Below are 15,629 nucleotides of genomic sequence, written 5' to 3'. Positions count from 1 at the left end.
CGGCTCTGAGGTCCTCCGTGTTTAAACAATGGTCCCAGGCTCCCCTGGCGGCTTCCCACAGAATCAGTGTCACGATCTCGCGCATGGAGTCTAATCATACTCTGCGTTTTGGCCTCTCAAGTTACTTATTCGCATCATCAACTGTGCACTTATTAACAGATATTGACAATATTTACCATGCAGTATGGTGTTAGCTGTGGGCATTTTATAAATATCTTTTATCATGTTGAGGAAATCTCCTTCTGGTCCTATTTGCTGAATGTACTTAACGTAAAAAGGCATTGAATTTTTCTAATACTTTTCTCCATCACTTGAGATGATCGCATCATGTTTTCCCCCTTCATTCTATTAATGTGCTGTAGAACATTGATTGTTTACATATGTTGATGTATCCCTGCATTCCAGAAATAAATCCTACTTGCGCAGGATGTATGATCCTTTTAGAATGCTGCTGAATTCAGCTTGCTATTATTTTGTGAGGACTTTTGTATCAGTATTTATAGAAAATGTTGCTATGTGGTTTTCTTTTTGTAGTGTCTGTCTAGCCAATTTGATATCAGGGTCATGCTACCTGAGTAAGTTGGGAAGTACTCTCTCCACTTCAATTTGAAGAGTTTGAGAAGGATTGGTATTAATTTTTTAAGTATCTGGTGGAAGTCACCAGTGAAAGCCATTTAGTTCAGGGATTTTCCTTCTTGGAAGAAACAATGACTTTTTAGTGAAGACAAAATAAGACGACATTCCTTTTCAGGATCAGATAAAATATAATCCATCCACCATCCCGTCTATGAAAACATTCTCTTTCCCTGGATCCTCCCTCTCTTAATGACTTTAAGAACCGCAAGGTGTTTCCCAAGTTAGGATGGAGACGGGTTCATAAGCCTACTGCTTGCTTTAAAGAGGAAACACCAGAAATTAATTTTGTCCCTGAAAACTGCTGACTTGCTGTTGCAGTCACTGCCACACGGTGTCCCTAGTGGTGTGGCCAGAAAGGGGAGCACCTGGCAGCACACAGCAACACCATGTGTGGATCTGGACCCTGCAACAGTGATGGCCAAACCCTTTGCTCAAGAACAACTCAGAACTTCCCCTTCAAACCTCCCACAGTTTTTACTTGACAGCTACACATTTTGTCCATAATGTAAATCGTTAGAAACGATATAATTTCTGTCCTACTACGAGTGTTGCTATTGTAAAATAGAACTCTTTATGCACTTCTAAATGCATGCAGTGGAATACTTTCAAAACGCATGACAGCCCACTTAACTTTCGAATGTTTTACATCATTCCTTCTTCCATAGAAATGACATTTCCATTCCACTTTCTCCAAAGAATTTTATCCTAATTTTGTATTCTAAAGTCTTTTATTGATAACTTTGTCAGCCTTCTAACCAATGAAAATATAAATGTAATATATAAAACATTCTTATTTTCCAAGATCATATTGCTCTGAACATTTCATACGTCTCTTCTTCAAAAGACTCAAAATAGACCTACCATATGATCCAGTAATCACACACTTGGGAAAGGCAGCCATCCCTTGACAACCTAGCTGAAAGGAAATCGAGTGACAAGCTCCCTGACCTCACCCAGCTGGGGGTCTTCCCTTGCTGCCTCCCACTGACCAGATGCAATGTCCCCAGAGGACAAGCACCCTGACTATGTCTCCCTAAATCTCTGCCTCCTGGGGCCACTGGAGTTGAGGGGGTGAAGGGAGAAACCGGAGAAGGAAAATAAAATCCCCAGCACACCCACATCCCATGTAATCAAATTGGCTTATCTCTCTAGAAGTTTCCATCTCCATTAATACTCCATAGTAGAAATCAACAATAATTAATATTGCCTCTATATAAACAATATATTCAAATAGATATTAAAGGTCATGGATCTAATTTTTTTAAGGGTTTTTTTTCTAAAGGGAGGAGATTCAACTGGAAAGGAGATGTAAAATGGAATAAGAATGAGTTCAATTGTTGCCAACACAGTGAAAGTTTTGCGGTCCTCCAGTTCAGAAGCAGTTAGGTTGGAGCGGAAACCCATAAAGGGCGGAGGGGCAACAAATTCCTTAGTGAATATTAAGGAGTAATATCCAACATGGTAGGTAGGTGGGCACATGGTGAATTACCTGATTGGCCAGAAAATTGAAGCAGGGCTTTCAGACAGGGAAACAACAATGGCTACAAAAGGCAGCAGGAATAAAAGAAATAGAAGACCATGTACCCGGGCTTCACGGTACAGAGATGGGGGAGAACGGAGCTGCCTCTGCAAGATCAGGGACCTGCAATCGTAGAGAAAATCCACATTTCAGCTAAAACAACGAGGAAGAGGGACACTTCCAGGAGAAGGGGAAGCCTGCATTGGTTTTTCTGGGCAGCAGAACAGGAAAGGCAGGATCAAACAGGGAGGGAGTTGCAAAGTATCACCGAGGAACTGCACTGTATTTGATTGAAAGCAGAGAAGGGTGACTGTCTGGGTGGTATCAGAGGCGTGGGAATGAGGCGAGGGGTGCAGGTTATATGACTCTGTCTCATTCTGCCTTCATAAACCCACCAATTCCCTAAGTAGTGTCTTTTAACAGATTACTGGAGTTGGATCTCCTCTGTGAAAATTAAAGCACAGCTTATTAACCCCGTTCTGATACTTTTCACCGTGGACAGGTCCACGCCTGTATCTGCATCTGTAGGGAATTTACAGAAGATACTCGACTGCTGGATGCTTGGAGGATCTTCTGCACTAAGCAGCTTCCCTATACACAGGCACAACCGCATACTTGCAAACAAAGAGGAAATGACATGCCTCCTAGGATGTGCAGCTTAACAGTACTGACAGACATTCACCCCTTCGCAAGGAAGTAAGGGCCAGGAAACCCGAGAAGATATGTGTTAACTAATCTATCAATCTATTAGAACGAGCACGATAGTTCCTGAAGGTGTGACTTGCTCTTGAGTTTTATTGGGTTCCTGGATTCCGAGAACCAATGATGATGGTGTATAGAAAATTCCCAAAGACATGAGTTGGAAATTATTGACTTGCAAAATCTTCTGGGAATTCCCAAGTGTTACGTGGCACTGTATGACATTAGAATGTCATATTCCTGTCCATTACATGCCAGAAGCCATCGTCAGAGACTGGGGAAAACAGAAACCTGTGCCGTGGCTTCTTATTTGAACTATCTCAAGATTTCTTTAAATTTAACCAAACGTCTGCTCATTACCAATTAGTCCCTTTTCCTCAAAGCCAACTTCTGCATGATAAATCTAAGAAGTTTGTTTTCACAATTCAACCTTAGCTGAAAGTTCCTTCGAAGGCCAGTCTATTCTACTTTGTGCCCCTGTTCCTCCCCCCGAGCTCCAGGCTGAGCTTCTTGCTTCTGTCCTCCTGGGATCAGGTCTCTTTATCTTTCAGCCCAAAGAGACCCCTCCCGCTCCTTCTCCAGGAACCCCAACTCTCTCTGTGGCCTGTGATACAATCTTGTCTAGAAGCTCCTATTCCTCATGTTCGTAAGTTTTCATTCTGGGTCTTTTTCTGCTATTTTTAGATTCACTTCTTCATCCAAACTTCAGGAGTCTACATCCCCCCTCAACCCCACCCAGTCTCAACTCAGGAATCTTTTACCTACAGGAGAATTCAGGGGTCACTACACACAGATTGACAGAGGAGACCTAAGAGTAGCAGGGCTGGGAGCTGGGGGGCCAGGCAGAATAATCTTTACGTGTTAGAAACTCAAGTCCTCGTTCCACCTGTTCCCCCCCCACCCCCCGTCTCCATCCCCTGTGCTTCAGGGCCTTTGGCAGGTGAATCTTCCTGCGAATACGTGATGTGCTGAGACAGGCTCTGATCATGGCAGGTATCGCCAGTAGGAAGTGGTTGCGACGTGCAGAGAATCACAACACGAAACACACGTACCTGCATCACATTCTGTTCGGAACGTAAAACGGTGCAGCTGTGGTGAGAACCAAACTGGCAGCCCCTCTACATCCACACAGACCTGCCGCGTGAGCCAGAGATCTCGCACTCAGGTGTGCACCTGGGAAACTAAAGCATATATATAAGGAAATCACCCCAGTTCTGTCCGCCTCTCACTGGCCCTGTTTCCCTGTGGCTGGAGCCCTAAAACAGTGTCTGTCTGAATGCCCAGTTTTCCCTTCTAGGGGCTACGGGGTCCCCAGAGGAGAGTTTTGGGGCTTTCAATTTGACTCACTCCTGTCTTCAGAGTTTGTGGGAGGACATTGTCCCTTTGGAGAGTGCAGAGGAGACAGACGGTTTCCATTTAAACACACAGAGATGTGACATTTGAAGCCCACAGTGTGTCTACCGTAGAGTGGGGGGTGGATATACATGCAGCTCCGGAGCCAACTACCTGCCTGGACAGCTCGCCTGTGCAGTTCATGACCCAGAGAAACCTGGGCTTTGGTTCAGCCACTTTGTGCCTCATTTCTGTCATCTGTGAAATGGGAAAAACAAAGGGAGGTGCTGAAGAGGGAAAGGGGTGAAGGCATATCCCCACGCAGTGAAATGGAACAGTTCTCAATGTGCTTCTGCGATGGGAAGTCAGACACATGGAGAGACTGAGGCTCCAATGGTGACAGGTAACCATGGCATTCAGAGAACGCTTTTTCCTCCTTTTTCTCTCAGGCATTAGACTCTGTTGTCCAGACCAAGAACCTGAAGCCGGTGTGCTCAGGGGCAGGCTGACCAAGACATGTCGTGATTCTGCAGCTCAAGCAATTTATTTTGCTGTTTCCTCTTTGTGCCAAAAATGAGATACTGCCACCAGATTGGCCCCGGTTGGCATCCATTGTTCTTCTCACTGAGAACATGTTAACTCCGCAAGGAAATGAACCTCCCACTGACCTAAGAAATCAGGGAACACCGGGCTTGGCTGCAAGAGGCACGACCGGGAGGACCACTGCCAAGGTCCAGCCGCTAAGGGAAGGCAGATGACGCCTGTTCTCCATCTATTGCAGGGACACCTCGTCAACATCTCTTATGCTGTAATTCAAGCTATTTTTTGGTTACAAACAATAATTCCGAAGGAACTCGCTCTGTGAGAAAGCCCTTTCAGAGACTAAACTACAAAATATAAGCTTTTTAATTGTTTGTGTTTGAAGTGACCTTAAAGACGTTCAATGTGAAAGAGAAGAAAGAATTTTAAGGGTTCTTTCTAGTTGTGGGTAGTGGCTCGGATCATGGGAAGGCGTTGGAGTTAACTATATTCTCATTGGTAATAGAAAGGCAGCTACATGCGTTCCTTATGAGCCAATGATTGCAGGTCCCAATTTCTTCTGCTGCTGGAAAGGAAATCCAGGAATAGAAAAATACTCTTGTCTTTACTCACAGAGAATTTACCTCAGGAAGGTGGAGGTTACTCAGGAAGCTGGTGGTTAGCCTGGTGAAGAAACCAAAGGTTGATTTACTGGAAATTGCAGCTGCTCTGGGCAGTGGGAGGTGCAAGAGGGAGCTATATATTCCCATCTCACCGCTCACCGCGCAGACGCCGACAGGCTCCCCGCCCACCTCTGCCTCCTCCAGGATCACAGGTAAGGGCTGCCAGCAGCGCTGCTTCACTGCACGGAGCTCTGCTGAAAGTGATAACAATGATGTGCATCGTCTCATTGGTCTGTTTCATTTTGTCTGATAGTACTTTACTTATTCTGCTAGAAAGTAAGTAAAACACCTTTTTCATCTGATTTAATCTGTAGGTAATTTGTTTATTTCCAAAAAAGAACAAATACTCCTTTAGGAGCACATGGGATGGGGGGATAGGATGTCTGGCCCCCACAGATCCTTCGAGAAAAAAGCACAGAGTTTCCTCCCAGTAGAAGGATGGATGTTGCCACATCAGCCTTTTTCTTGGGATCTGTTGTAAAGCGTTTTCTACCCAGTCTTAGTATAGTCAGGAAGGACACAAAAATAAAAAGACACACTATTTCTTTTTCACGAAAGTTTTCTTTTAAATAGTAATTTCGATAGGCTTCTAATCATGAAATATTTACATGTGTGTTAAAATGGATTTGAAAAGTCCAAAGAAGAAAAACGTTTCTTGCCAGAAACCTACAACCTACATAAAAGGCATTTCTTTTAAGAAAATTGTATTACAGACTAACCTTCCCTTCAGTAAACTCATTGTAAAATGACGGATGCTTTTCCAGGAGCTCCCGACAGCGTCAAGACACCATGGATTCACTCAGTGGACCAATCAGCCACTTCGCAGTCGATCTGTACCAACAGATCAGACAGAGCTCAACCGGGGAGAATATCTTCTACTCCCCCCTCAGCATCATGTCAGCCTTTGGCATGCTTTACTTGGGGTCCCGAGGAAACACTGCCGCACAACTTCAGAAGGTAGGTGGCAGCTTCCTTTACGTGCAACAGTTGGTACTGGTCCCTCTGTTGTCTTGTGTTCAGATGGTCACAGATCTGGCTGTCCGCAGGGCTCGCACAGAGAGCCGCAAGCAGCCGCGTGACTGGGTGGGCCCGGGATGGTGGGGGACACATGTCTCCCCCAGTGCCTGGCCCCCTCTGCTTCCCTGAGCCCAGACCTACTCTGGGACCCACATGAACCCCTACAACTGACCCCCAACCCGAGGGGAAGAGTTTAGCTAGAAGTGATACATTGACTAAAATCCGTGGGAGTCAACTGTACGTGCTCCCTCTGCAGTGAGTGAAAATGAATCAGGATTTTTTGAATTGGCTGGTGATCAACCCACTTTGCTGTGTCGTCAAGAATCAAAATGCTCACACTTTGATTTACTTTGTTCTTAAGTCTTTGTTTCTTTCTTTATTTTTTTTTTTTGCTTTGGTTTGGGGATTTTGATTGTTTTCTTGCATATTTTCTTCCGTTTTGCCTTTTTTCTTCCTTCCACCCTTCCTTTCTTTTCTTTCTTTCTTTTATGTAAAGATCTTTCCAATTTCATTGTCCCACTTCCTGTCTCCTGCAGGCCCTTCACTTTAATAAGGTCGCAGAGAACCCAACAGGAGGAGCCACAGCAGATCCCGTGAGTCCCAGGGCACTTGGGCCTGGAGGGAGATCACACATCCGAGACGGTCGCACGTTACACTGGGAATTTCAGATAAACGGAGAAAAGTCCATTTTTAGGGAAAATCTTAAGCAACATAGAGTGGAGAGAGTTGTGTCTCATTTTATATTACATATTTATTTCATACATTTGTTTTCCGAAAAGGAGATTAGCATCTGCTTAAGATCATGGGCTCTGGAGCCCGAAGTTACCTGCAAATTCCTTCTCACAAAAGCTGTTCACAAAGAGGGAAGAGGCAAAATACAACTGCTCTGAGTCATCGAGTCCTCATCCCAATTAACTAGGGGCAGTAACAGGTCTGCTGCAGTACACGCAAATACATGCAAACCACGGCAACAGCGCCTGGACGATGGAAACCCTGGCACGTGTTATGTATTCCATTTACAGAATCACAATCATTACCATAATCAGAATAATGTGGCTAAAATGATGTAATTTTAATTAACTCATACATTAGAGTCAGAGCAATAAGCACACATCCAGATATATTTTGGACAAACATTGACTGAGGATTATGATTATAGACCGAACAGTCCAAAGCCCTCAGCGAGCAAGTGGACGGTTCCGGGTTCAGACAGGCCTGAGGTGCATAATTCGCTTTGCTACACTCTGTCCCCTTGGACAACTTTTGGAACTCTCAGAGGGCTCTTGTTTTCAGGGGCATTGGGCTAAAGGCTTCGAGACAGCGATGTCAGCCCACTGGCACGTTACCCAGCACACACGGCTCCTGCACTGGGAGCCTGACGGTTGTGAGTGATGAGCCATCGAGCACAGTGCGCAGGTCTCACAAGGGCGTCCCAGCAAGCAGTGGAACGGGGCTTCCTGTCGTAACAGAGAATAGCTTGCACTTTGACGTTCTCATTCCCTTGATGGCTGTGAGAGATGCAGGGCGGTTCTAGCCTTCAAGGAGCTTACGTTTACTGGGAAGCGAAATCTAACCATGAGACGATGAAGGCACAGCCAGCAGTGGAATGGTGCTGCATCTCTGCTTCAAACAAGACATGTTTGGAGTATGTTAGAGCAGGAGGCATTTCCAGGAAGACTGAGTGTAAGGATTTGAAGGATATTTCAGATAAAATACACCGAATACCAAGGAATAACAACAAATGTCATCGTTGGGGATACAGTGCATTAGAAACAGATCCAACAGACTTACGTGGGTTTAGTATTTACATCAAGAGAGAATCTGATGAGCTCTCGTTTTGATGTTTGAAGGTTGAAAATCCAGAAAATCATCACTTTCAAAAGCTTCTGACTGAATTAAACAAACCCACCGACGCCTATGAGCTGAACGTCGCCAACAGGCTCTATGGCAGAAAGGAGTTTCCCTTCCTTCAGGTGAGTTTCCCTGGCTGCCCACACCTTTCATCTGCATCCTGGTCCACTGTCCCCCGGTCTCCAAATGGGGGAGGAGAGGCAGGTGACCCTGGCTGACCCCCCCAGTGAGCATTTACCCCGGGGACATCAGGCTCCCACACCACAACCCACCCTCGGGTTGTTCCAGAGCCTGACCACCCACCAGTGAAGTGGGGTTGGGATAGTCCCACGTCCTCTCTCTGGTCATGACTGAGCATGATTTAATTTGGGGATGCTTACAAAGTTACTCACGAATTACTCTTAATTCCTCCTTTCTTCCTTCCCATGTCAAAGGAATACATGGATAATGTGAAGAAGTTGTACCTAGCCAGTGTGGAATCTGCTGATTTTGCGAATGCTGCGGAAGAAAGTCGAAAGATGATTAATTCCTGGGTGGAAAGCCAAACTAATGGTACGTTATGAAAGGTTCACTCACTAAGAATCACTTTTGAGTCCCCGGGGTGTGTGACCCCCCCCCCCATGCTGGACACTGCATTGGGTGCCAGGAGAGGGGTGAGACGAAACTGCAGAGGATCAAGGAGGACGTGCAGATGGTGGGATGGTCGTAGTAAATGTGGACAGAAACAGGGGGACCCAGGAAAGATCCCAGCACAAGCTCCTGGAAACACAGCAGGAGTCTGGGGGTGAAATGTCTTTGTGGATCTCAGGTCTCTGCTCAAACTTCATTTAATTTCACACCTATTTCGTTAGTAAGTTAATTTCTGGATTATGATCATGAGGAGAAAATATTAAAAGGATTCCCTCAACATCTAAAGCATCCTTCTTGTCACCTGCAGCAGAGCTGCCTGGCCCGTTCCTCGTGCCCACGTCCTGCAGGGATGGTCACAGCCATCTCCCCAACCAAGGCAATGGATGGACAAACTCTCCATCCTCTGAACCACGTCCTTTCTCCCATCCTAATTATAGGTCAAACCTGTAGCAGTTCAAAGTGGAGAAATAATAGGAAGACACCCCAAGGACTGGTTTAGGGTTCATTTCATTCATCCTGAAGAGCATTCAGGCCTATTTCCTCTGAGCAGTGAGTCAAATGTGGAATGATGGGGGGAGGAGAAAGGAAAAAAGGAAGGAAGGAAGGAAGGAAGTAAAGAAAGAAAGAAAGAAAGAAAAAAGAAAGAAAGAAAGAAAGAAAGAAAGAAAGAAAGAAAGAAAGAAAGAAAGAAAGAAAGAAAGAAAGAAAGAAAGAAAGAAAGGAAGGAAAGAAGGGAAGGAAGGAAAGAAAGAAGGAAAGAAAGGAAGGAAAGAAAGGAAAGAAGAAAGGATGAGAGAGAGTCAGAAATAAAGAAAAACAAAGAGAGAGAAAGAAAAGAAGGAAGGAAGAAAGGAATGAAGGAAGGAAGAAAGGAAGAAAGGAAGGAAGGAAGTAAAGAAAGAGTTGTTAAGAAAGGAAGAATAGAACAAATTCAGAGGAAACAAGAGAGGAAAGCAGGTGTTGAGGGCACCAGGAGGGAAGGATACAGTGAGAGAGGGAGGAAATTGACACTTGGAAAGATCAGCTGAAATCGGTTCATCTGTATTCGGTGTGAGATGACTCATGTCACCAGAACTGAACGCCTTCCCAGTCATAAGAAGGGGTCTCCACGAGGGTAACTCCGTCAACCCAGTGCCAGGAGAGAACGTTCACTTTTGGAACTATTGGGCATGGTGTCCCTAATATGGTGACTTGTGAGAATGTTTTAATGATCAGTTGTAACTTTCAAAAGATCTTCAAGAAAAACCTCGTGTGCCTTCATGAAGACCTTCCATTTTCTTTCTTTGCAGAAAAAATCAAGAATCTATTTCCCAAAGATTCTCTTGACAGCTCCACCGTTCTGGTACTGGTGAACGCAATCTATTTCAAAGGGCAGTGGCACCAGAAATTTAAGGAAGAAAACACGGTGGAGGAAAAATTTTGGCTGAACAAGGTATTGTCTATACTTTACTTACATAATGTAACCTAACTCCACGAGGAATGTGAACTTTAAATGCATAATGATTAATGGGCAACTGCAGTAGAAAATAGAATGTGTCAAGGTTCTATTTTCTTCTCTTTTTCTTTCTTTATTTACTTGGGAATCTTTGAAGAAACTCTTGTCTAACTTACAGATTCCCCAGATCATCCCGTAGAAGTAGGATGAGTTTGGTATCTCAAAAATATTATCCCTTTTTCTGACTTGTGCTCATTTGCCATTTGTTTGCCACATTAATTTCTCGCAGGATAGAAGCAAATCTGTGCAGATGATGAAAGAAATGAACACCTTCAATTTCACCTCCCTGGAGGACATGCAAGTCAAGATCCTGGAAATACCATACAAAGGCGCGGAGCTAAGCATGATGCTGCTGCTGCCCAATGAAGTAGATGGTCTGCAGAAGGTAAAGCCGTGCACCTCCAAGTCTTCCCACTGTTGCTTCGATTCCTAGCAATGCAAACAAAATAAGCTGTTCATACATTGGTGGTGCTGGCTGGCAGAGATCCAGCACAGAACAAACAAATTTCTCAAGAATCACAGTCTAGTATGCAGAATATATAGAAAATCTGTCCATCACAGGTTGCATTAATATTCTGATGAACCTATGGAATGTCAGTTCACAAAACTATATACATAGCTCTTCATCTTCCTATTTTGCAACCCTAACAACCTGCAGCATATTCCAGTCCACTCATTGGAAGACAAGAAAATTAACACTCAGATATAGGAGACACATGGAGGTATTTGCCAGTTCACTGGCAAACAAAAGAAAGACATTAAAACAGGCAAGTTTACATAGTGCGTATGAAATCAGTGGTTTTGTAGACTGTGGGCCAATAGATTTATCTTCATGCCCACATTTCCGTGTGGAAGTATTCTGTCCCTAGGAGCTCAGAAGCCATGCTGACCTTCATTACTTGGAGTGTTTGGAAAAAGGAGGAACTATAGAATTTTGTTCTTAGCGTTGCTTTAATACAGTTAATATGTAAAAATACCCAAAACAATATCTGATATGAATGGACATTCTGTACATGGCGGTCTGCCATCACTATTATAGCTGCTGCTGACGCTGACGTGGCAGTGAGCTTGCCACACTCAGAGTGTGTACGGAGTGACACTGGCAACCGGAAGTCCTCGGGGAATGTCCTGTGGCAATAAATGTGAACAAACATCAGAGTACTCTTTCTCCAGCTCTGCGGTCCCCATTATCCGGGACCCCGGGAACCCCAGTTCTGGGATTTTAGCCTATGGCAACAAGTCTAAATGAGACAAACGCTTTTGGACAGAAGTGGCTCAAAATAATGAAAAATTTTAAACAAGGAACAATGGTACACGTTTGTGTTACCAGTAGTTTAGCTTAGGGATTGACACGCAGTGAAGGTATACTCACACAGATGTTCATTAAATAAAGATAGATACACTGAGTATCAATTTAATGGCAGTATTATGCAACAATTTAAACGTGACTACAGAAATATATATCTCTATGGGAAAAGTTTACGAATAAGTCAAGCAAGGGAAAAGAATAGAAGTAGGATGTATGCTATGAATGCACAATTTAAAAATTTATGAAGGAAAAGACATTAACAAGAGAAGACTTTGAAAATGAGGCGTGCCACACATACGGAGCATGCGAATTGAACAGTTCATCTTTTACAAAGTAATCTTATTTAATGATTCTGTTGTTGCATATATGTATGTGTATAGAAATCTATACATATATACATTTTAAAGGTATTTATATATACTAGTATAATTTTGTGTACATATATAGCTAAAAAATAGTGATGTCATGACTATATAAGAACATTTAATTATATAATATATATTCAGGACTCTATTCCTTTTTGCATCCTCGGATTAAATCTAATCGTTTGAATCTCTTGTAATTACACTTACTGTTAAGATAAAGGTTCCCCACACGTTACAATCCAGTGTTAAGCTGGGCTCCATGTCCTTGTTTTCCATCATTACAGCTGGAAGATAAACTCACTGCTGAGAAATTATTAGAGTGGACGAGCTCACAGAATATGTGGAAGAGTCAGGTGGATTTACACTTACCTCGGTTCAAAGTGGAAGAGACCTATGACCTCAAGGACATGCTGGTAGCCCTGGGGGTGGTGGACGCCTTCAGTTCACGGGATGCAGACCTCTCCGGCATGACCAAGAAACACAGGCTGGTGGTGTCTAAAGCCGTGCATAAGTCCTTTGTGGAGGTGAATGAGGAGGGCACGGAGGCCGCAGCGGCCACAGGCATCAGTGTGGCTTTAACATCAGCATCAATACCACGTTATGAACGTTTCCATTGTGATCACCCTTTCCTGTTCTTCATCAGACACAACAAGACCAACAGCATCCTCTTCTTGGGCAGAGTCTCTTCCCCTTAGATGTGATTACCCTTGCACGGCCCTAGGGGCACATGCACAGAGTCCTTCTGATACACTGATTGCTGGAAGCAACAGGTTCTCCTCGATGTGTTTCCCTTTCCAACCTCACGGTCACCACTAAGAATCTAACCATTGAAATAGCATGTCTGTCTGTCTCTCTCTTTCTACAATCACATGTTGGCCTACTTTATTTCCCCATGATAATTTGCTTCAGACAAAATCTCCAAAATGTGATACAAGTGCATTTCAATACTTTATCTTCATCTAAGTTTGAAATATCATATCTGCTGTTTTAGAAAATTATAGCTACTATTCAAATCTGTTCACCTAGACATGCACATGTATTTGAATTTTGGTGGGATGTGGAACACTTATGTGACCTAACCTTTTGGTTTTATGAAATACATTATCAATAAAACAATGACTTATTCATATCTTTTGTTGCTTTTCCTCTTTTTTCGTTTCAACGAAGTGCAAGTGCCCACCACACATAGAAAAGGTAATTTAGAAATACATCGTTGCATTTTTAAAAATTCAAAGGTAGTAGAGCATGATGACGCAGAAGAGGGAAGCCAGTACCAGAACATGAATGGCTCTGTAACCCGTGTCCAGAGCTTAAACATGAGTCTAGGACTCAGAGACTGGGTATAAACTGAATCTCTAAAGATGTGAGGCTGATGATATGACTCGAATTACTGAGAGAAATATGGTCATGGTAGCTAAAGGCAAGGATGGCATCACACTGGAAGAGAAGCAAGTGTCTAGAAACAGGGACCAAGAGAGGACCCTGAAGTACACCAAGATATAAACGTCAAGCATTGCCAGTTTTTATTTTCTAGAACAAAGCTTTTTAAAAGAGAGCAAGAGGAATCTTTTGGAGTTGAGAGATATGTTAATGACATAGATTGCGGTGATGGTTTCATAGATGTAGACTCATCTGAAAACTCATTAAGTTGTACATATCAATTAGGTTGGACAAATTCCATATCAATCATACATCAATAAAGCTATGTTTTAATGGAAAGTAATAAAAAGAAATACATTCTATGCCTAAAAAATAAAAATAAATATAATAGGAGTTTAACAAGAAATACAATGCTTATATGCATACAAAGTACCACCCCACAGGTAGCACCTCATTCCCATTGGATTGACCAAAGCTGAAACTGAAAGACAGGTGAGACCCTCTGTGGAGAGGATGTGGATCAACCACAACTCTCATGCGCTGCCTGTGGGAATACAAAAGCTGCAGCCACTTTGGAAAACGTCTTGCAGGTTACGTTTTCCATCTGTTTTAGATGAAATTTATCTACAATTGTGAGTAAGTTTAAAGCGTACAACCTGTTGATTTGATACCCTTAGATACTGCAAAATGATCCCGCCATAGCTTTAGCTAAGCCCTCAATTACATCACAACGTTACCATCTCCTTTTTGTGAGCTGTTTTTGATTAGGACGGCTGTCTAATTGTTGATCTCTGAGGGGGAATGGAGGCTGGGGTCTCCTCCGTGGCAGTTTAGGTGATGTCACTCCAGAAATCTTTAAATCTCTATGGCTGAGCAACGCACTTGTAGACAAAGTGTTCCTCAAGTGTACAAAGAGACATGCATCGATACTTTCTTAAAAAATTAAAGGTACACTTACCAATGGATCCAGTAATTCCATGTCTTGATTTTACACTAGAGCTCTGAATACACATGTCACAAAAGGATTGTATGAATATCTTCATTGAAGCCTTATCTGTAACGGTCGAAAGCTGGGAAAAACTCAAGGCTGTATCAGCTGGTGAGCTGTAATGCAAACAAAAGGGGAGCACTTGGTGGTAAAAAGAAGAAACTACTGATCCTGCAGAAACATGGGTAAAAGCCCAACACTGTGCTGTGCGAAACAGGAACTGGACAGAGAGAGCACACGTCCTGTAATTCCACTTATATGATTTCCTGAACAAGCAAAACGAACGTGTGGTGACAGAAAGCTGCTTGGCGGTTCCCAAGGCTGGACTTGGGGAAGAAACTGATTGTTCAAAACTCCAAGGAAAATGTCTGAGTGAGATGAATGCTCTACAACTTAATTGAATGATAGTCACAGTGGTTTGCATTTGTCAACAGTCATCACACTGCAGTCTTATAACGTGTGGATTTTATTTTATGTAAATTGTACCTCAATAAATTTGATGAAGAATGAGATAGAGGAGGAGATTTGAACAAAGCACACATAGTAGGTATTGCCTCAGAAGAATGTCTGGTGTATGGAAGCACTTCATAATTAAATCTGTTTTTAAGAAAACCCCCTATTTAGGAAAATAATCTTCCAGGTGCATTAGGTATACTTCCATTTTACCTCACTTCATTTTCTTTTATTTAAAAAAATTTTTTAAAGTTTTTTTATTGAGGTGTAGTTGATTTCCAATGTTAGTTTCAGGTGTACAGCAAAGAGATATTCAGTTATACATACACATGCAAATACACTGTTTTCTTTTCAGATTCTTTTCCATTATATATTATTCTAAGAAATTGAACATAGTTCCCTGTACTACACAGTAGGGCCTTGTTGCTTATCTTGTTTATATATAATAGTGTGTATCAGTTCATCGCAAACTCCTACTCTATCTCATCCCCACCCTTTCCCTTTTGGTAAACATGATTTGTTTTCTACATCCATGAGTTTGGTTTTCATGTGTAAATAGAATTTGTATCATTTTGTAAAAATTCCTCATACAAGTCATATCATGATATTTGTCTTTCTTTGTGAGAATTACTTCACTTAGTTTGATATATGATAAACTCTACGTCCGTCCATGTTGCTACAAAGAGAATTATTGCATTTTTTTATAGCTGAGTAATATTGCATTCATCTCAGTTAATTTTAAATGGTGTGTAC

The 15,629-nt window shown here is 42.7% G+C and overlaps 2 protein-coding genes across 2 annotated transcripts in view; both read left to right on the top strand.

The window, feature by feature from the left end:
- Positions 1 to 5,499: 5,499 nt before the first annotated feature.
- On the top strand, positions 5,500 to 13,184 carry LOC105096830 (serpin B3-like). Its single transcript, XM_064480419.1, has 8 exons — positions 5,500 to 5,540; positions 6,153 to 6,345; positions 6,942 to 6,998; positions 8,256 to 8,378; positions 8,691 to 8,808; positions 10,176 to 10,318; positions 10,611 to 10,766; positions 12,340 to 13,184. Exons 2-8 carry the CDS (start codon positions 6,178 to 6,180, stop codon positions 12,748 to 12,750), a joined length of 1,176 nt encoding a protein of 391 aa, XP_064336489.1. The 5' UTR covers positions 5,500 to 5,540; positions 6,153 to 6,177; the 3' UTR covers positions 12,751 to 13,184.
- Positions 5,513 to 15,629, top strand: part of LOC135319532 (serpin B4-like) — a 44,568-nt gene continuing 34,451 nt past the window's right edge. Inside the window, exon 1 of the mRNA XM_064480417.1 lies at positions 5,513 to 5,540. The gene's annotated coding sequence lies outside the window, so the exon portion shown is untranslated. The remainder of the gene's footprint in view (positions 5,541 to 15,629) is intronic.

This window comes from Camelus dromedarius, chromosome 28 (genome assembly GCF_036321535.1).
Source record: "Camelus dromedarius isolate mCamDro1 chromosome 28, mCamDro1.pat, whole genome shotgun sequence".
NCBI lineage: Eukaryota > Metazoa > Chordata > Mammalia > Artiodactyla > Camelidae > Camelus > Camelus dromedarius.
This window is presented reverse-complemented; position numbering and strand designations above follow the sequence as displayed.